At 37.3% G+C, this 20757-nt stretch overlaps 2 protein-coding genes across 3 annotated transcripts; both read right to left on the reverse strand.

The window, feature by feature from the left end:
* Positions 1-1134: 1134 nt before the first annotated feature.
* LOC146490126 (uncharacterized) lies at positions 1135-6150 on the reverse strand. Its single transcript, XM_085117690.1, has 2 exons — positions 5263-6150; positions 1135-2969 (listed from the first exon to the last, which is right to left on the reverse strand). Exons 1-2 carry the CDS (start codon positions 5934-5936, stop codon positions 2684-2686), a joined length of 960 nt encoding a protein of 319 aa, XP_084973816.1. The 5' UTR covers positions 5937-6150; the 3' UTR covers positions 1135-2683.
* Positions 6151-10146: 3996 nt separating this feature from the next.
* LOC146490127 (uncharacterized) lies at positions 10147-20354 on the reverse strand. Of its 2 annotated transcripts, none has more exons than XM_085116074.1 (9): positions 20336-20354; positions 19310-19510; positions 17917-18074; positions 17265-17382; positions 16939-17010; positions 16468-16551; positions 15159-15262; positions 13749-13864; positions 10147-13038 (listed from the first exon to the last, which is right to left on the reverse strand). In XM_085116074.1, exons 1-9 carry the CDS (start codon positions 20337-20339, stop codon positions 12921-12923), a joined length of 975 nt encoding a protein of 324 aa, XP_084972200.1. In that variant the 5' UTR covers positions 20340-20354; the 3' UTR covers positions 10147-12920. The 2 variants fall into 2 exon arrangements, with proteins under 2 accessions (XP_084972200.1, XP_084972870.1); XM_085116744.1 differs by lacking the exon at positions 20336-20354 and adding an exon at positions 19587-20328.
* Positions 20355-20757: the final 403 nt, after the last annotated feature.

Genomic DNA, 20757 nt, shown 5'->3' on the forward strand with positions numbered 1-20757 from the left:
TCCCTACCCGATTATACTAAGCCCCAACCCTGGAACGCTAACGCCTTTCACTACACACTTACACCTCAGACCTTCGCACAGTAATAATAATCCACGGGAGAGAAAAACGCTTTAACAGTGTCTAAGGGGGGCAGGAGGAAGGGATCTAGAGTGATAACAATCTTCGAAAACTTCAGAAAACACAGAGTACTTGGTTCAGACCACCAGGATGGTCTTGTGAAGATCCACTTATTGAAGGGATTAAAAATCATTTTCCCGCCACTATGTTTCATGGTCGACCACTCCCTTAAATTTTAAAATTTACTCCCCACGCGCTTGTGGGTCTTTGACGTCCTCTCTTGCACATTATAAGGAGGAATTTAAATTTTTACATATCTCAATGCAAAGCCATACGTTTTATGGTTTATAATTTTATCAGGTGAGAAATCCAATCATACATGGTCATTGAGTTTATAGTCCTAACTCTAAAAAAATAAAAATTGATGTCGATTATGCCTCCAGGAAAAATAATCTCCGTTAAAGTTATCTTATATTTTTCCGAAAAATTGAGTGGCTTTAACGGAATTCTTTGTTAAAACACTTCGTACCATGAAAATAGCCAATGAAACAATGTCTCTCGTATCAAATAAACGTAGAAATAAAATCCCAAAATCTGTTTTAAATTAAACTTGTGTATCCAAACCTGTCACGGTTACGACCTTTCCTCTGTTTTAACTTGATTAAGTATTTTTTTAATAAATCGGAGAATGAAATTCAAATTTCAGTTCAGATGTGATCAGACCATACCATTCGAACGAACCCCAGTGTTTCACAGTTGAAATAAAAAGTGGACTTATTGTAGCGACGCGCCTACCCAACAAACCTTTTTTGTACAAGTTAGCCAATCAGGATACGTGAATTTGATTAACGGTCTCCTTGCAAAGTCCAACAGGCAACTGACGCAATGACGAATTATTGAAAACATGTCGTTTTGGTATAATTTTCAGGGCTAACTTGTGAAAAAAAGAATTGTTGGGTAGCCAAGGTAAGGCGCGTCGCACTGTAAAGTCATATAGACTTCATTCACCTCTATCTTAAAAAAGAATGACAAGTAATTATTGAAAATCTGCCTTCATAAACAAACAGCTTTAATGAGTTTTCCTTGCTTCCTGAAAGTGTTCAGTTTTACAAACAATTTAATTATTTGAGGGCAAGGGTTGTTCTTCTCCTACACGTAGTTCTAATAACAAGTAACAATTCTACCAATTATTGCAAACGACCAAGCCTGAAATTTTAGATACTATATTAGCTAATTACGTTATGCTCTTTCTGTTCATTACAAAACAATATTATTCCACATATTCCCTAATAATCATGATGCCAGAATAATAACATTTAAACCAATGAAGACAAGAAATGAAGAAGTGAATAAAAAAGAAAAACTGTAAGCAATTTTTGACCAACAAATTGCATACCTCCTCCTAAATTCCCTTTGACTGCATTTCCTCTAAATTATTTGGCCTAATTCGAGTCTGAATGGGTAGTGCATTGATCTTGTACAACCAGCTTGAATATTGTATGGGTTGAAAATTCGCATCTTCATGCGGGCACCATGATCGGTGGAACAATAAATGTACAATTTGTGAAATAATAAAACTGCATTAAGATTTACGCTGCATCCTCTCATCATGATAGAATGAAAAATTCTGACACTATGCACAAGTACAAACACTTTCCACGAGATCCAGTTGAAATCCACAGTAAATATCAAAGAATCTTCTACATTTAACTTGTCTACCCCTGGGAAGTATTAATATTATTTTGTTCTAGATATTAGAAGAGGGTATAAATGCAATAATTTTGCCACCTGCATACTTGGATTTTTTTTAAACCCGCAAAATTGTCCTGGCTTGTGGTGCAAAGATCATAGTAAATATTACAAAAAAAAGTTTTCAAACTCATTTCATATTCAAGGTGACTTAACCAGATCGATCAATCTGCAAACCAACTGGACTTATTTTTAGGCCAAATTGCAGTTTCTAGGACTTAGCTAGGGTATTTGCAGATCAAGTCAGAAGCCTATATAATCTAGGAAAATGAATGGAAGAAGAGCTTTCCCTATTCAGCACTAAATTTGAGAGAAGATACATGTAGGAAAATGTTGGTCCACAATTGCTGTAAGTTTCATGTCTTGTACATTACAATAATTTTATTAGTATTCAAGATGCATGTGGAAAAGTTTTGACATTCTAAAATTGCTGTCCCAAGCTTCAAATTACTGTACGAACTGCATAAATCAATGTTGAACAATTCTTCTAAGTGTTTTGGCTAATTACTAAATAAATGGAACAATTAATGCTAACTGTCTGTAAACAAAACCGCAAAATATAATAACAAGTGAGAATACAAACTAGCAGATGTGTTTGAAAACTCAAGGGACTGACAATTTTACTTCTTGGCCGGGGGTAGGTTGGTCATTTAAAAGAATTATATCCTGGAACTGCAAAAGCCTTGCTCATCATGCGGGTAAGAATACTATCTGCCTGTCTGCCAACTACCTGTCTGTCTGTCTGTCTGTCTATCTATTTAGGCTTTGTTTTTCAGTCAAAAAATCATATGGCACAAACAAAATCATCTTAAAGGAGAAAAAGATCACTCAGCCCCACCCCCATGAGTAAAATAGTTGATCCCTGAAATGTTTAATTTAGTCTTCATCACTTTCGCTAAATAAAGCATCACTGTTCTCAACTTCTTCCTCTGTTTCTTCATCTTCTTCACTTTTGCCTTGGGCCATTCCCTCTTCATCATCATCAACTCCTGTTAACTCTTCCCCTGAGCACAACTTTTGATAGTTCAGTGAGTTGCTATCTGATGAGTCACTCTCCTCCCCATTCTCGTTCTGCTCATCGCTGTTAGCCTCAGGATCATCATCTTCCACCTCCTCATCTTTCAGTATGTCCTCTAGGACGTCCAGGAAAGGTGAAGCAATACTGCAAAAGAAATTAATATTGGAACATAATTTTGATAAGTGTTAGAAAGTAACAGAAAGTATTTCATTATTTTAAGATATATATTTAATATGATGCTATATTTCTTAGCTGCAAATCTGGCCAGGGGAATTCATTAACATTTGCAGTGTTTATCACAGACCTTAACTTCTTGTCCTAACATAGGTTAAAATGAATCAACATTGAAATTATTTTTTTTAAGTGCCATGTAAATTAAACATTAAAGACTCATGTTCTCCTAAAAGGCGTTTGGGTTCCGGCTGAGTTTTGCTTAGACAGAAAATCAGAAAATCAGAAAATCACAATTGAGCTCATCATGTCAGCTTGATCAATTCCAAAGTGTTCTTTGCCTGATTGATGTAAATAGAGATTGCCCATGGGAACAAACAAGGGAAACATTTCTGGAAAACCACTGATTTCCTTTGTTTGTTTCTATTGGCAAAAGCAATGGACAGGGCCCAAAAATATTATTGTTTTGGACAGTTGCCAGTCATGTTGACTGGCCAAACAAATTTTACCTCGGCCATGTCTCGTTTCTAACCGGTCAAAATATTGAAAATATTTATTTTAATGTTACATGAATATAGCCAATGAAGGCAAAAATATCGCCTTGCAATTGTATGCTCAGAAACATGTTACTAAAGAGTACATTTATAAACGTTTTGATCACTAAGAGTATCACTTATATATGTCCACCATAATTATTTTGCATTTCTATGTTGGCAATGGCCTCTGCATTCTATTCAACATAAAACTTTCTGGTTATTTATTTGAAAAAATTAAGTATGCCGAACCAAAATTTTGTCTGGACAAATTGTCATCTTGACCGGACATTGTCCAATGACTGGGTGATATTTTGAGCCCTGGCAATGGCAGTAATTAAATAAACCCATATGCCTAGTAAGCTGCTGGTTCATAAACCGTTCAATTACATAATATAAATTCATTGATAAACCCTAAAAGGCAGAGCTAAATGCCATGATAGCATGATATGATTGACTGGATCAGCATTTCTAAGAAATTATTAAATGAGCTACCACATTTGTGTCAAACACTGTTAACATTGTTTTATGCCAACTTCTTTAATGGCTAATAAGTACCCTTAGATTCCTGTTAATATAAAAAGGCAACAGAGCTAATTACGGAGGCATTTGGGCTTTTTTTTTTGCAACCATGCATGTTGCGCTGTTTACCTTGTAACACACCCATCAACACTTAGCAGTTAGATTGATCCAACAGTAGAAATTTGGACATTCTATTGCCGCTTTTCATTGTCACGCCATTGCCGTGTACGTGAAAAAAAAATTGAAACAATGCATTCCATGAATGAAGTCGGGAAATTGACATGTTATAGATGATAAATATATAATAATTAAACCTGTCCAAGTGTCAGGTCTGTGCGGTATTCCGTACTCAAGTTATTTGACAAAGTGTTTCACACAAATTTAATATAAAGCTTAGTATGGAGATGCCATGTTGGTGTCCCTCTGAGGGACACAAACATGGCACCCGAAAAAAGGAAAAAACATCTGTTCAGGAGTTCACTTTTGCCAGAAATGAGGTTTGTTTTCCCTTGTGAACTTTCGAAAACCAAAATAAATATTTCTCCTCAAACTTAAATTGTTTAGAATAATGAAAATCACCCAAAGAGGCATTTTTAAGATACGAAACAGCTCTGTCACGGCCGTCCTCTTGATGTCACACACAATGAAAACTCGGAAATTGAAACTGTTCTATTTTCAAAAGGAAAAACGACATCGAGCTAGGTAATCTTTCCTTTTAAGAAGGTAAAAATCGTGTAGGCCTCCCGGTTTTGAATTCTAGAATTTGGTGACATCACGTGAAAACCAAGAATTGTTACAACATATTATTTATGCTCAAATAATAATCACAAGATGATGAGGTACACCAAAGAAAACTACATCAAGGGACCGTATCAGTGCATTTAAAACGCATGGATACTGAGTATGTGACAGAAGAGTTGTAAGAACAATCATCCCACTGCTACAAAAAGGTAGCATTAACCACACCTTGGCTCATGACCTTGATCCAACGCCTGGCATAAAGATGCTTATGCTCCGCTTGTTTTGCCATCGACAATATACGACTGGTTTTGAAAATTGTAGCTCTCCCAAAGCTCTCCCTTCTCTGAACACCAGCCCCCCACCCATCCCCCCCCCCCCACACACTCACACGCCATCCCAGCCCCCCCCCCCCCCCACCCCCCCCCCTGCCCCAACAACTTATTCATGTAGCTACTTTTCGCGGTACTCACTCGACTCTGAAGTCTCCAAATTTTCTATACTTTTTCTTCTGGTGGCAAAACTCACATCTAAGGCCACACCGCCAACATTTCGATTTGAAGCGTGTGACCACGCGCTCCTTTCCTTCGTCGAATCTTTCCAATTTCGCCACAAGACGGTCAGGAACCTCGGGATTGCCGTCCTCCTGAATAATCTGTTTACTTTTCTTTGTCTTGATCCGGGAAGAGATGAAAGTCAGGAGCTCTTTTGTTGGCATCTCCCCCGGTGCCCACCCTCCAAGTCGAGCTTCCGAGATGCTGCGGAATTCGGCTAGGGTTTCTCCCTTGGCAGTCAGGAGAAGCTGGCCGAAAAAAGAAGCGACGCCTTCCAGCACAGGATCACCGCGCACCTTGTGCTTCGAACGCAAGCCCGATTGGCATGCGAACGAGTAAATCGCCACATCGACTAACTCAACAAGAGTTTCAGGTAGACGTTTTTTCGTGGACTTTTCAGAGGCTGCAGAAGAACTCGCCATACCTAAAGACCAGATAAACATCCACTGAGACGCTGCTGCAGTTTCGGTGCTTTTTGTCAAGGCTTTGAAATGGTGTGATATATGTATTCCAAATATGGGAATTCTAACAAAACCCCGCAAAGTTGTCGACATTTGACAGGTTTTCCCTTGGGTTTTTCCCAGCATTCGCATGACATTTCACACCAAAAAATTGTCAATTTTCCATCGTACTAGTAAATTTCCAGCTTTATATACCGGGATATACCTCAAGATGCCCGCTACTAATCCTCTATCATTCCTTCGTCCTCTCTACGATATTGCTGTGTGGCAATTCATTTTGATGTGCGGCTACACTCAAAAAGAAGACAGACGATTAAAGTTTACGTGGAAAATGCATGAGGTGGTGGCCAATTTTTTATGCAAGCTGTTAGAGGTACGTGCCTTCGATCATTTGCAGTCAAAGCTAATAGGCGAAGAGGTGAAAACAGCGACTGGTAATTGGGAAGTCGGGCAAAGGGCATCAAGGAAACTGGTAGAATGGTGCCAGGATCAATGGAGGAGAAAGGACCCATGTCCCCCTCGAAGCGAGCAAGCTTACGCGGAAAATGAGCCGTCTACCCTACCCTGGTTTAACAACATTCCTGTTTGTCATAACTGCGGAGTGCCGTGTCCAAGCTGCAGAAGCGAATTAGCTTCTGAATTACCCTTGGAGATGTCCACAGCCCGTGCTATTTTACGCTTCGATGACATCCACAAGAACGTAAACAAAAATTCTGGCGATGATGATCGCGCATCTAAGGAAGCAGAAGAGTGCCCTCCAAGTCCACAGGTGCGAATGCAGCTGAGATCAAGGAAAAGGATTCATGATGATTCCAGCCCAGGCTGTTCAAACACCAATTGACATGATTGAAAAATAAGGCACGCCCACGGGACAGAATTCAGAAGGCGTGGAGGAGGTGAACATATGGAGGGGAATATTGGACAAAAATGTGATTGGATCGTACCGTATTGCTTTGTATTCGGTGATGCTATGAATCTACCAGTACGGTACTATGTCGTACCCGGTAGGATATTATATCAAAACAGCGATGGTATTATATCGTACCCAGTAACACAATTAATCCTTCGACATGCTATTATATCGTACCCGATGATGATATGTCGTACCCAGTGATGCTATATCGTACCCTTATGTCGTACCCGGTGATGCAATGTCGTACCCGGTGATTCAATGTCGTACCCGGTGATTCAATGTCGTATCCAGTAGTGATGCTCCAACGTAGATGCCGGCAAACGTTATGGTCAGCGGGTTTATTTTGCTCAGAAAGATCACGTAATATTTTCGTAGGCGGCCATTTTTTTTTTTTTTCTAATTTTGGCGAGAAGTCGGTAGAACAAGCAAATTTTGATTTATCACCAAAATATGGAAGGTCAACATCAGTCACCCTTTCAGCTGGTTAGCGTAAACATCAGAGCAGTGTTGAGTGATGTTATAAATAAGTTAGAAAGTGCAGAGTATAGCAACAACATCGACTTTGCAAGATACAAGATTGACTGGGTTTGTGCTCTGCTGTTGAGGGTAGGGGGAACTTTAGAAGACCCACTTCTTAGGAGTTTGCTTGAAGCAGCACGAATGCTATCGACAATTGACAAAGATAGCGATGATGGTTTAACAGACTCACCTCCAGTGGTAAAAACAGGGTGCAAGGGAAGACCAAGATTCGATATTCCCAGTGAACGGCTGGAGTATTTACTTCAGAATGGGTTTAAGGTAACTGATATACGTAGCTGAAATGCTCTGTGTAAGTGTGAAAACAGTTTATAGAAGGCTTGAAGAAAATGGGATGGCTGTTCGTAATACATATGCTAGTATTACAGATGAAGAGTTGGACGATATTATCAAAAGTGTCTTGCATGATTTTCCTAATTCTGGCTACAAAAGCATGCGAGGTCAATCTTTAAGTCGGATATTAAACGTATTCGCAAACAAGCAGAACAAGGCATCGTAAGAGCTCTGACTAGCTTTCTCGAACGTCAAATTCAACTGAAGCATAGAATCGCTTTAAAGCGTCAGAAACGGCGTATAGCTCCAAGAGACACGAAAGTGGTCCGCCGTAATACCGATGGAAATAAGAACAGATCAGAAATAGCACACTCGGCGAACAGTGACACCAATGTAACAACAAACAATGTAACTAAGATAACCGAGAACATCCAGAATAAGTTCAAAGAATTCAACAATCTGCTGTCAAAATTTCAGGAGTCTTTTAATAAAGACATGAAACAGTATACCTGTCTGCCGTTATCTGAATCCCCTAATACTAACGAGGGAAAAAGGGTCACAAACAATCCAAGTGTAGCAAACAAAAACCACAAAGAACGGAAAAAGTTCAAACGCAAAGCACAAAAACACGAGACTTTTGAGGCCAACAAAAAACATTAAAAAGCTCTCCAATACAGAACTCACAAGCGACCAAGTAAACCTCGTGGCGAAAGGACTTAAATTCATTCCAACATCCGTGACAAATGATAATCTAATTAGACGCCAACAGTCTTGCAAGACTTTAATGACTTTGCGAGAAGAATGCGCCTCCAATACATATTCCACGGGAAAAACGAAGAACCTCATCCTTTCCACGTTAAGTCTAACTGGGAACCACCAGTACAACCATCGGTTGCTTTGGAGAGTTATCTTGAAAGGGTTACATTTCAACTAGCGAAAGCAGTCGCTTTCGCCAATATTTTTATGGGCAAAGTCGAAACAGAACTCCTTAACCGAAGCGCATTCAAACCGCTCGTTTGGAAACGATATATTGGCGATATCTTCTCCCTCTGGGTTATCAGCAGAGAGGAGTTACGGCAGTTCATTGAACAAGCCAACAATCACCACCCTACCATCAAATTCACGGCTGAAATTTCTGAAATTACATTCCTGGACACTGTGGTTTATAAAGGCAACAGATTCATTACCGAATCAGTGCTCGATGTACGCACTCACTACAAAGCTACTGAGACATTCCAGTACACACATTTCTCCTCGTGTCACCCACCAGGAGTAAAAAGAGGTTTCATCGAAGGAGAGGCCCTCAGACTTCTCCGGACAAACTCAACAAAAGCAACATTTGAAAAAAAAAATCAAACATTTCGAATCACGACTTATCGAGAGGGGCTATCCGAAAAATCTAGTGCAGAGAACTCTCTCAGAAGTGATTTTCAGTTGAGAATAGAAAACAGGCCCTTCAACAAAAACCTCGCACAAACAAGAGAATCTTGCCCAGTTTGTCACGCAATACCACCCTTCAGTTACTAACTTGAAACAAATACTAATGGAAAACTGGCATTTAATAGAACGACAACCATTGCTCAGAGAAATTTACAAGGACCTCCTCTAATTTCATACAAAAGAGGTAGGTCTCTCTCAAGGATATACTCGTGAGAGCAAAACTCTAAAAACAGCTAAAACACGCACGTGAGAGTAGCGCAGGCCTGTCACTATTCATGAAATATTGTTCATGTTCGCCGCTGGTGGATCCAGTCACCGAGTTTTCTAGTTCTTGTAATGCATTCCTGGCATTTCGCAAAATTTCCCTCGTTCTGGAGAGAACATTTTTCTCAGAAGTTTGCTCCGACATTTATTGATTTTTCAAAAGCTCTGACAAAGCTATGGAGGAGCAGACGACGCGAAGAGCAAGTCGTATCACGTGATGTCAACTTCCCGCCTTTTCTCGTAAAAAAACCCGCTGACAATGCTGTTCGCCGGCATCCAGACGTTTTACGATATGGCATCACCGGATACGATATTGAATCACCGGGTACGACATTGCATCACTGGGTACGACATAAGGGTACGATATAGCATCACTGGGTACGACATATCATCATCGGGTACGATATAATAGCATGTCGAAGGATTAATTGTGTTACTGGGTACGATATAATACCATCGCTGTTTTGATATAACATCCTACCGGGTACGACATAGTACTGTATTGGTAGATTCATAGCATCACCGAATACAAAGCAATACGGTACGATCCAATCACATTTTTGTCCAATATTCCCCTCCATATGAACATATTAGAAAATCATGTATTGATTGATTCAAGTATGGTAAAAAATTCAGCAGTAAATTTTAAAATACTTTGCCTAATACGTAAGTTCTTTTCAGGATATATACTGATTGCCGTAATCACTGGCTTCATGCATATCTTAGCGCAACCATTTTGTATCCTGGTCATAGGGTCTTTATGCACCCATCAATGTGGAGGCAGAGCAAGGGTGTGGATTTTACCACTAATATTAAAGCAGCAAAGATTTTTTCCCAGCTCCTCTTAATGGCCCCCACCTGTCACCCCGCAGCAAAACAATGATAGGTGAATTATTTGCTCAGTACACAGAGACCTTTTTCATAAATAGTGCCAAATTTATTATTCTTTTCAATGTAATTGTTAATTACACTGTAGCTCTACCAACCTCATTTTTGAGTAAAAATTCTATTGAATTTTGCACCTGCTAATGAGGATAATTTTCATGAAAACAAAATAATTATTTATCGGCCGTCATTTATCTACAGTACATACCTGCCTTAATTAAAAAAAAACTCATCATGGGAAGTGAACACAAAAGGAATGGGCATTGGGATAATAATAGCACTGTACCCACCCCACCCCCCAAAAAGGAGAATTTTGGAATTGCAGTTGTGTTATCATTTAAGCATTGCCTGCCATGAATCAAGAATGCTGCAATAGTTGCACGGAGTGATGGATCCTTCACCTTAAAGTAACCTAAATAATTTACAGTTAAATATCACCTTTGGATATACCAGTCAAAGGACTTCTATAATATATTTGTATCTCTTCAATTCAGTGACTGATTTATAATATAATTGCATCTTAAATCAATATAATTATTGTAACATTGTGTCCGAAAAAACTTTTAGAATTAAATTATAATAACAAGGTTATGTTCAAAATTGTAAATGTTTATGTGACGTTCCAGAAAATCTTCCCATAAAAGGTCATCAGAAATTCCTTGGTGGAAGGGGGTAGTCAAAATCAAAAGTTTAGAAGCAAAGTATGACTCTAAACTTGAATTTGCCTTGGGGGAGAGGGGAGTGGGGTGGTGGTTTATAGGGTCAGTGGTGAAACCAAAAAAAAAAACCTTTCTGGGGGAAGAATGGATATTTTAGGAAACTGCACAAATTACATTGAAAAGGATTATTTCAGGTTTTATGGAAATTAAATCAAACAGTAACATATTATCTATTTGCATAGAAAATAAAAGTGTCCACATATTTAAAGTTACATAGTTGCATTATCTTTAATTCTTTCCCCAAATATTTTATGACGTGTTCTGAATTGGTTCTGCTTTTGATTTCTTTTTTTTTTTTTTTGACAAAACATTTCAGATAAACAACTCATGCAGAAAAAAAGAAATCTTTTAAAGCACGCACAAATGAAAATGATCCTAAAAAACTAGTAAAATTTACTAGTAACATTTAATGTTACTGGCAATATAATTAATTTTGATGCATTTAATATTTGGAAAATTATTGCTACAAAAATCAACCCAAGTTAAAGATTGAAAAGTTATATTGAAATTTTTCTTTGTGCCCATGCCAAAAATACATGCAATTGACACATGCCTCATAATGGAAAGGAAAAAACAACCCTAAAGCCTGGTTCACATGTGTAAGGTCGTTGTAAATGCAAGTGCAAACTCTAGACTTGGATGGGGGTGTGAACATGAAGTTTGAAACTGTGCACATTCAAGTTTCAAATTCAAGCACAAGGAGAAAGGAAATTTTCATTTTTCTTGCACTTGCATTTGAATATAAATATATGTAGTGTGAACACTGCAAAAGCAGTTACATCAAAAATTCATAATCAAGCTAGATCAATTTTAATTGGCATAAAGTAACACTACTAATACAATACTAAACTAAAACAAATCAAGCTAGATCAAACCATGACTGTTTCACCATCTTGGAAATGTGACACCAATACACAGGCGTTTTATTTTCCATCTGGTATGGGGAACATGGATCCTATATGGGGAACACGGCCTCAAAATACAGAGCCTAAATGGAACTAAATAGGACCTCACTGAAACCTAAATATTTGAGCCTCAAACGAAGACAAATTAATTAGTGGGAACCCGAATTTGTGCTGAAGTAACGCCGTAATTATTGCCTTAGCTTCCCAACTCCCAAGCGTCTGTTTCGATCAGATAAGCTATATGGAAAAGGGCCTAAATTTGGGCCCAAATTATGCTGTAATTATTTTCAACAGAAACATAAGGAATATATTACAAAACAAGGACCAATGCACGTGAAAACAACAAGTATTATGTCTTGAAAGTTCCATCTTCTTAAAAGTTCTAAGGTCATCACATGGCAAACATATTTTATATTCTCATTCTAATATCCAGGCTCGCAGCAGTTTTTCTGGACTTAGGTGGCAGTTATGAAATTACAATCTCCCATACAAGATAAACTTACATACTACATCATCAAAGTTAATTTTCTCATCAGTTTAATTTTCAAGCAACAACTATTACCATAGCAAGGGTGGTGCATAGCCTCTCATTTTAAGCTTCGTTGATTATCTCGAAATCTAGTCAGACACTTTTTGACAAAACTTTAGGGATTTAACTACTATTCAATCTAGACAATTTGTAGGTGAAATTAGCAAAAAATCTGTAAGAGCATTTTCAAGTAAATAATGAATCAATTTTTATGGGGTGATTTTGTTAATTCCTACATTTTCCAGCAAAATCTCTAGCAAAATAAAACTTGACACTTTGTCTTTTCTGTTTACATGTCTTTACTCATAGCAGAACATTATGAATGTATATTGAGCTTCATGGGTGTCTCCGATTTTAAGATATTTATGTTTGACAACAGTTAAAATAAAGCGCAGATGAATGAAAACGTTCCTACTTAACATAAATTGAGATATATTCATTTGTTAAAATGCCTCCACATATTTTTTTGGTTAAACTACAATCTGTTAGAGTAAGAATTGTTTTTGATATTCACTTTGATCATATGTTGAAATGATGAGGTAGAGATCAAAGTTTATCTTCCATGGGAGATTGTAATCTCATAACTTCCACCCTAAGTCCAGAAAAATGACTATGAGCCTCCTTAAAAGCAAACAGATAAATTATGAAAAATCATCTTAGAGGCTTAAACATCCACATTTTATGGTCAGACACAGGGTTTCCATCATGCTGTTCCTTGATCATCTGTGCTCTAGCGTCCTGAGTGTACAGCTCAAAACTACTTGATTTCCTAGTAACAAATAACAACATATCAATTTAAAATCAGAACATTTCCTACATTTTAATTTCCATCGTCCCATTGTTGAAAACGCGATTCAAATAACCTCAAGCAGTGGAAATAAAATTCTTAGAAGAGTGCTGAAAAAACTACAAGTAATTGTATACTCTTTAGTCCAAATCTGATCTTGTCAATCAAAATTGGATTGCCAAACTAGGACCCTTTAATTTGTTTACTCTTGTTTTATTGAAATGAAAACACGCACACTTACTGACCCTACCGTAAATGATATCAGAAAACAAACATTTCAAATATTTAAACAAGGACCCACACTATAAAAAGAACCTAGGCCTGGCCAAGACACTGAGCTATGAACATCGCAGAGTCCGTGCAGCAAGATACAATTATAGAATATTTTAAAAGAAAAAATTGTATGCATTTTTACCTCAAAAATAAAACGTGAGATTTGTTTATTTGTTTTTGTAACTTAATTACAATAATTATACATAAATATGTCCAAAAAATGCTTTTAACAGCATTTTGTCAAGACACAATTGGCTTAATTTCTTAAAATACTGATTCAACAACCTTTACTTCCTACATGTACTTGCTCATTATTTCCACCACCCCTAATGTGATGTCAAGGAGGTGACTGTGTGACTTAAGTGGGAGGAGCTATCCGTAGCTCTTGTGCAGGTCCCTGTTTAAATCTTTAAACATACCATCTTCCTGCTCTTTTAATTGTGCTGTCATCAGCTCCACAACGGGCAGCCCATCGAGCTGCTGACCTTCTTATACTATGTGTTGTGAAGTCTTTCTCAAATAGGGTCTTGGACATCTATGAAACAATAACAACTTGTTACTTTTATGTTCTTGTCCCAGTAAATTTTAACTCATATAATTTCACAGTGGAAACATTGTCCTTAATCACCCAGCCCCACCCTGTGACGCTTTTTTTATTTCCATAGGGCACTTGGTGCTCGGCCAAGGCCCACTTAGCTCAGTCGTTTAAGGTGCCATCCTGTATAGTAGGTTCAAACCCAAATGAACAAACACTGGGGGTATTTTCCTTTTTACTTTAAGGAAAAAGTTGTTGTCTTTGCTATGGCTCAAATGACTATGAGAAATGGTGGTTCTATCTGCAAACATTGAGGACAGCCTTGTGAGTTTAAGGGACAACTTGCCACAAAATGGAATTCTTTTGATTATCAGGAGAATTTATTGCTATTTTACAGACATGAGAAAATGGGAATAAAGAGAAGGGAAGTGGAAACATTTGAGCAGGAAGGACCAGTTGCTATAAGGCGCATAAGGGTGTCAAAATAATAATAATAATAATAATAATAATAATAATAATAATAGTTATAATAATAATAATATAATAATAATAATAATAATAATAATAATAATAATAATAATAATAATAATAATAATAATAATAATAATAATGAGAGCAAGAAAGTCATGACCATAGAGATGAGTTGTCCATGGATTAGTAATCGAGAGAAGAAGAGCGAGGAGAAAACCATGAAGTATGGTCCCTTGAGGTGGGAACTGAAGGAGCAATACAAATGATATGAGGTGCACCAGTATAACATTATCATGGATGTGCTAGGCGGCTGGTCGGAAGAGACAGAGATTAGTGTGCGATCACTGGTTGGGCGGAAGACTACTCAAGTCCTAGAGAAAATGCAGATGGCGGTTTTATCAGCGACGCTCAACATTGCAAGAACTTTCAAAGTAGTAACATGATGTTTTATTATACCAAGATTGATAGACCAGCCATGAATAGACCAGCTATGACTTTTATACATTTTTATATAAACTATGACTTTTAGATATTTATATATAATTTATATTTTTAGACTATGGCTTTTATATATTTTTATATATTTTATATTTTTCATATATGTCTACATATTTTATTGATTTATTTACGTGATCTTTTAAGTTTTGCTTGGCTCACAGGTTACGCTACACGCCCTGTGGTGCTTCTTATACTGTGCATACAGATAGTTTTACTGCGCATAATAATAATAATAATAATAATGATAATAATAATAATAACAATAATAATAATAATTTAATAATCATAAAATGGTAAAAAGAGGTTTAAACAAATAAAACTTTACCTCAAGAAAGGTTTTCCTATAAGAGGAAACACCATGAGCACACCGTGGATGAATAGAGCGGTTGTTCTTGGCCACCCTTGGAAATATCAATCCTTTCTTGATACCTTGACAGTAAAAAGAAAAGAAAAAAAGAAACAGGAAAAAAAATCACAACGTAAAATTCCCAGGGGCGCAAAACAGCAAAATTTTAATGTAGCTATTGCAACAACTATAGGTCTGGAACGGTTGAGCTGTTGTCGTCTTTCCAGCTACCTAGCCTTTTTTGGTTTCCCTGGGAAATGCAAAAGGCAATTAATTTTCCAATATTAACCATTTCCTGTCAGGGACCCACTTTCAGTGGGTCCCCAAATCACAACTTGGTAAATAATAATTAGTCAATTGGAGTGAAATCTTGTCAGAAAGCTCGTCTTGGAAAGATCTTTCCATGTAAAGGAAAAAAAGGGGGGGTAACCCCCAGGTATCTACATTATTTTGTTCATTGATTTTTTTTCTTAATATGATGCATTTAATGACTGACAATATTCAAGTGGTTCTATGCTTTAAAAGCTACAGCTTGGGGGTAGACCTATCACATGTCTGGATAAGTAAAATTTTGTAGTTAGCCTGTTTTAAATGTTCGATGTTATAAAACCATTTCTCCTAATGACAGACTTCCTTCCGTTATTGCCATATGAGAAATGAATTTCACTCATCAACATCTGTAAAATAATGGTCCACCATGATAACACATCATGAGCATTTTGCTTTCTTTCATTGTTGTTTTCCAAAATTGGGCCAAGAGCAGTTAGGTTAGAAAGGGTCAACTAAGGAAATTCAAGATGACATTTCCCATAAAGGAAAACTCCAGATTTTAATCACACTCCCATCTGAACATCTGAGGCAATCATAGGCCTTCCTAGCCAACAGATATTCTAACAAAACCATCAGCTGGATGCCAAAATCTATTGATTGAAATGAAAGGATTCTTAAATTGTGTGAACACCAAGATTGTGTAAGGTAATGGTCATGTACATTGTAACTTATTGTACAACCCATTAAGCACCCAAAATTTTAACCACAGATACACTACATTCAGCAGTTCTGCTAAAGGTGTAGATAGGCATCTTTACAAAAACATTCATTTGATACTCCCCTCAAGAAAGGTTGTTTGTTTTGTACCCTCCTTCCCCATAGGTAATTTCAGTTTAGCTTCACACATTGCTTCTAAAAGTTTGACTTTTAACACCTTATTCACCCTAGGAATTTCTGTAACCTTTGATGGGGTGGGTATGGAACTTTTGTGAAACTGCAAACAAAAAATTTAACCAACCTGTAACCATCAACCACACGAAAAGGGCAGTCACAGGGCACAACTCTTTATTTAAAGGGTTTGACCACAAACTTAGTGTAACACCTGAAATAAAAGAGCCAACAGTTTAAGACATAATAAAAATGATTGTTTGAGTTTATAATATCGACTGCTTCGGTTATTATGTGATGACCATATGCAGTTTACCTTTGTCAGCATATTTGCCACAAAAGGTAGAACATGAATTAATGACCCTGTTATAATCTTTATACTTGGGAAAACAAAGTCCATAATAATTCTAGAATCTTAAGTCACGTAAGGTGAAAATGAGCCTCACTGTTATCAGAAATAACTAAATTTGAAAGAAGAACTCTAGATAAGGCAGGCCTATTTAGTAATAATTCATTATGGTTGACTTAAGTCAGACTTCAGATAAAATTAGCCCAATAGAAGGATTCTAAGAATGAATTTTTATTTCAGAATTACATTCACCTTTTGCTTTCTTGTCAGCTTTTGACCATGGGATTTTGACATCTATTCTTTGAGGCAATTTTTGGGAATCAGCTAAAGAAAAGGAACACAAAAGGAAAAACAAAGCATCAAGACTTGGTTTTCTAGGAGCACTGCACCCATGTTCTTTGTAAATTATTGACCTTTTCAACTTTCTTTACAAGCAACATTATATCTCATAGCAATATGACAATGCACTCACTATTGACTGAAGCACAAGGGGAATGCTAAGATACAAAATGTAAGGAATGTGAAAGTGAGGAAAATAAAGTTTGATGTCCACCCAGTTCTGAAAGTGTTAAGAGTACCTTGGTAGTTGGATGGCAACTTTAAATGCCGCAGTTTCAAGCGAAGAGGTTCTTCCCCCCTTAAAAACAGGCCAAACGAAAACAAAGTAATTGTCCATAGCCATAAACCACGTAGACCCTGAGGAAACAATGAAAGCAAAATCACTCGCAAATAAACTGAGAAAACTGACTTGACGATTATCTCCCAGCTAACTGTTTCAGTTCACTGTCAGCTGACCTAGCCTATTGACCTGTTAACCCACTTTAACTTATCAGACAGCCAACAGTCAACAGAAGGAAAAAATACTGTACTAATAATGTCAAACAAACCAAATAGAAACAACATGGCAAACTACTAGCCACGAATGGGGCTTTACAGAAAAAGAACCAATCCCGGCAGAGGCAAGATACATTTTGTGCCAATAGTGCAACATATTGGTACAATTTCCTAGCTATGAAAGACTTTTTTCTTAAACATACTGAATAGAAAGCATTCCTTTATAATTTCTCCACGTATTATAACATTTAACATTGTTGTCTGAAGAAACAATATTGGCCAATCTACTGCCCTAAGGCATCAAGTTGCCTCAATACTTTGCAAAACATTTTATGGAAATTTGCAATATTAACTAAATATAACTTGTAATCATACAACTAAACCATATATTCTTACCTCAATTGTTTTTAAACAGTACGTGCGCATACGTAACATCTGCTGTAAAGTAAAGGGAGGTGCCTTTTTTGGTTCATACGGCACGCGACCGCGACGTGTGTCATTGGCCGTTGGCCTGGCTGATCTTTTGACCAACTGTTTCATGGTCTGTTTGACATCTGTACAAACATATGACAAAAAATATAATTTATGTAAAATATCAAACACAAGACACAGTGTTTCATCAAATATCAATAGAATAGAGTTGAAAATACAATGCGTATGTGAGTATTTTTGACCAACTTCCGAGGTTTTTGATATTGTAATGAAACACTGTGACAAGTGTTTGATATAACTTCTCAAACAAACCGATTTTGAAGGAGAAATTAAGGATGCAAAATCCAGGAGTACTTCATCAGATATCCAAACATGTCACTGTGCATGATTGCTATTGTCTTTGGCTTTTGAATTATTAACAAATTTGAGAAAGATAGATAGAAAAGGAAGGGAACATTGAAGGATAGATAGCAAAAGGTTGAGATGACATACTTCACATGAATGGAATCAAACTTAATGAATTAAGTTTATGTGAAGTATGGCATTAATTAGGACCACTTATCTAAAACGGATCAGGTCAGCCATTTTTTCTACCTGGCTCAGCAAGGAATACCAGCTCTTGACCTTTGATACAGATGGAACTTCAGTAAATTGATTTCTACAGAATCAAGTTTGGTGTCTGAATCAATTGGGATTAAGGACGGTGCCTACTAATACTGAAGTATTTTTGCACGGCTTATGACTATGCGGGAAAAACAGATCTTCGCAAGGGCTATTGGAATCCAAAAGGAAAATTGAGGGTAACCGAGCATTTTTCAGAGATAATTAAGCAATAATATCTCTAAAAAACGCCAAAATATGAAGCAATGTATGGGATTTTTTCCTAAATTGAAGCTTAATTATCTCTGAAAAATGCATGGTTACCCCCAATTTTCTTTTGAGATACCAAACGCATTTGGTAAGTTCTACTTTCTCCGTATAGATTTAAACCGTGCAAAAATATTTGTGTATTAGTAGGCACCACCCATAGGAAACCCGAGTATCTCGCGATGCGCAGAACGTATGCGCAGTAACAATAGTAGGCACCGTCCTTAAATAATCTGAGTCTAAATTCGATTTTGATTTGGCTCATTTGAAGTATGGCGTCTGAACCAATCAAAGGCTTAAATTATGCTTCACGGAAATATAAAAACTGTAGTCTCAATCACACTTCACAAAAAAGTACAAGGTGTGCTGTTTTTATTTGGTAGAATTGGCATTTCAAACTAAGGGAAATAATAAGCACGAATTAAGCTTAATGCAATGAACGAAACCAAAAAACAAAACAACGTAACAACAACAAAACGGGCAAACAAACCAGGTGAATCCATTGGATTTCCTTTGGGAATAACTTTCCTTATTCCATTTACTTCCTCTACTGATTGACTGTATGGACCAGAATGCCCAAATGCATTTAACCAATATCTGAAGGCAGCAGCATGCCCTCTGATTACAGGAGGCTTCAAGCCACGGCAACGTAAGGTGCCTAGACGTTTCCCTTTAGTTTCACTCATCATTTCTAAAGAAAAGTGGAGAGCAAAAATAATATGGTGGCTCAAATAATAGTACGATATCCATTTTGGAATAACACTTACTTTGCGTGTTGTACAGAGATTGTTCTGCCGTTGTTTATCTTGTACCTAATCTGAAATAAATCCACTTTTCGCCTGGCATCGATCCAGCATCACGTTCACATGCCCCAGCAAATTTTATGATCAGCGGAAGTACTGCGTGTACTGATCACCAACAGTCACCTCATCCATCCGCTGCTGTGTTCGCTCACAGCATTTTCACACGTGACGTCACCTAATTCTGGAAATCAAAACTGGGAGGCCTACAAAATTTTTATCTTCATTCAAGGAAAGATTACCTTAAAATATATATTTTCTCAATTTCTTAGCTCGATGTCGTACTTCCTTTCAAAAATAGAAAAGTTTCATCGTGCGTGACATCAAGGACGGCCGTGACAAAGCTGTTCCATATCCTGAAAATGCCTCTTCGGGTGATTTTCAGCATTCTAGTTTGAAGAGAAATATTAAATTCACAAGGGAAACAAACCTCTTTTCTGGCAAAGTGAACTCAACATGTATTCTCCTATTTCCGGCCGCCATGTTGGTGTCAACATACTAAGCTCTATAAATTTGTGTGAAACATTTTGTCAAATAACTCGAGTACAAAAGACCGCACATACCTGGCACTTGGACAGGTTTCTTATTTACTAATCATCTATAACATGTCAATTTCTTGACTTCATTCATGGAATGGTTTCAGTTTTTTTTTTTCACACACACGGCAATGGCGTGACAGTGAAAACGGGCAATAAATAACATAAAGATACACTTACGCATAAAGGTTTGTATTGTTGCCGCTAAAAATGGTCTCTTGTTAGGGCCGAAGAGAATGGCATCGTCTCCATTGGCCTTGGCAAAGTTTTCTAAGGCGATCAGCCTCAATTCGTACGTTCGCGCCGTTTTTTCGTCTAACGCTTGACACTGAGTCTTGCACCCGCGGCAAGATTTGGGGCAATAAGGTCGGTCAGTGTAAAATGCAGACTGCAGACTGCAGACTGCAGACTGCAGACTGGGGGTAAAATGCAGACTAGGGGTAAAATGCAGACTGAACACTGCAGACCAGGGGTAAAATGCAGACTAAATTAAATTAAATTTTGTTCGGTTGGGCAGGTTGTATCCCAGAAAGTATTCATTCATTTTAAACCGTGAGAACTGTTTTCATTTTCTACGATTTTTTCGCAATCGCTAAATTCCT

The sequence above is a fragment of the Pavona decussata genome, unplaced genomic scaffold (assembly GCF_977016875.1).
Source record: "Pavona decussata unplaced genomic scaffold, jaPavDecu1.1 SCAFFOLD_1, whole genome shotgun sequence".
In the NCBI taxonomy this organism is placed as follows: Eukaryota; Metazoa; Cnidaria; class Anthozoa; order Scleractinia; family Agariciidae; genus Pavona; species Pavona decussata.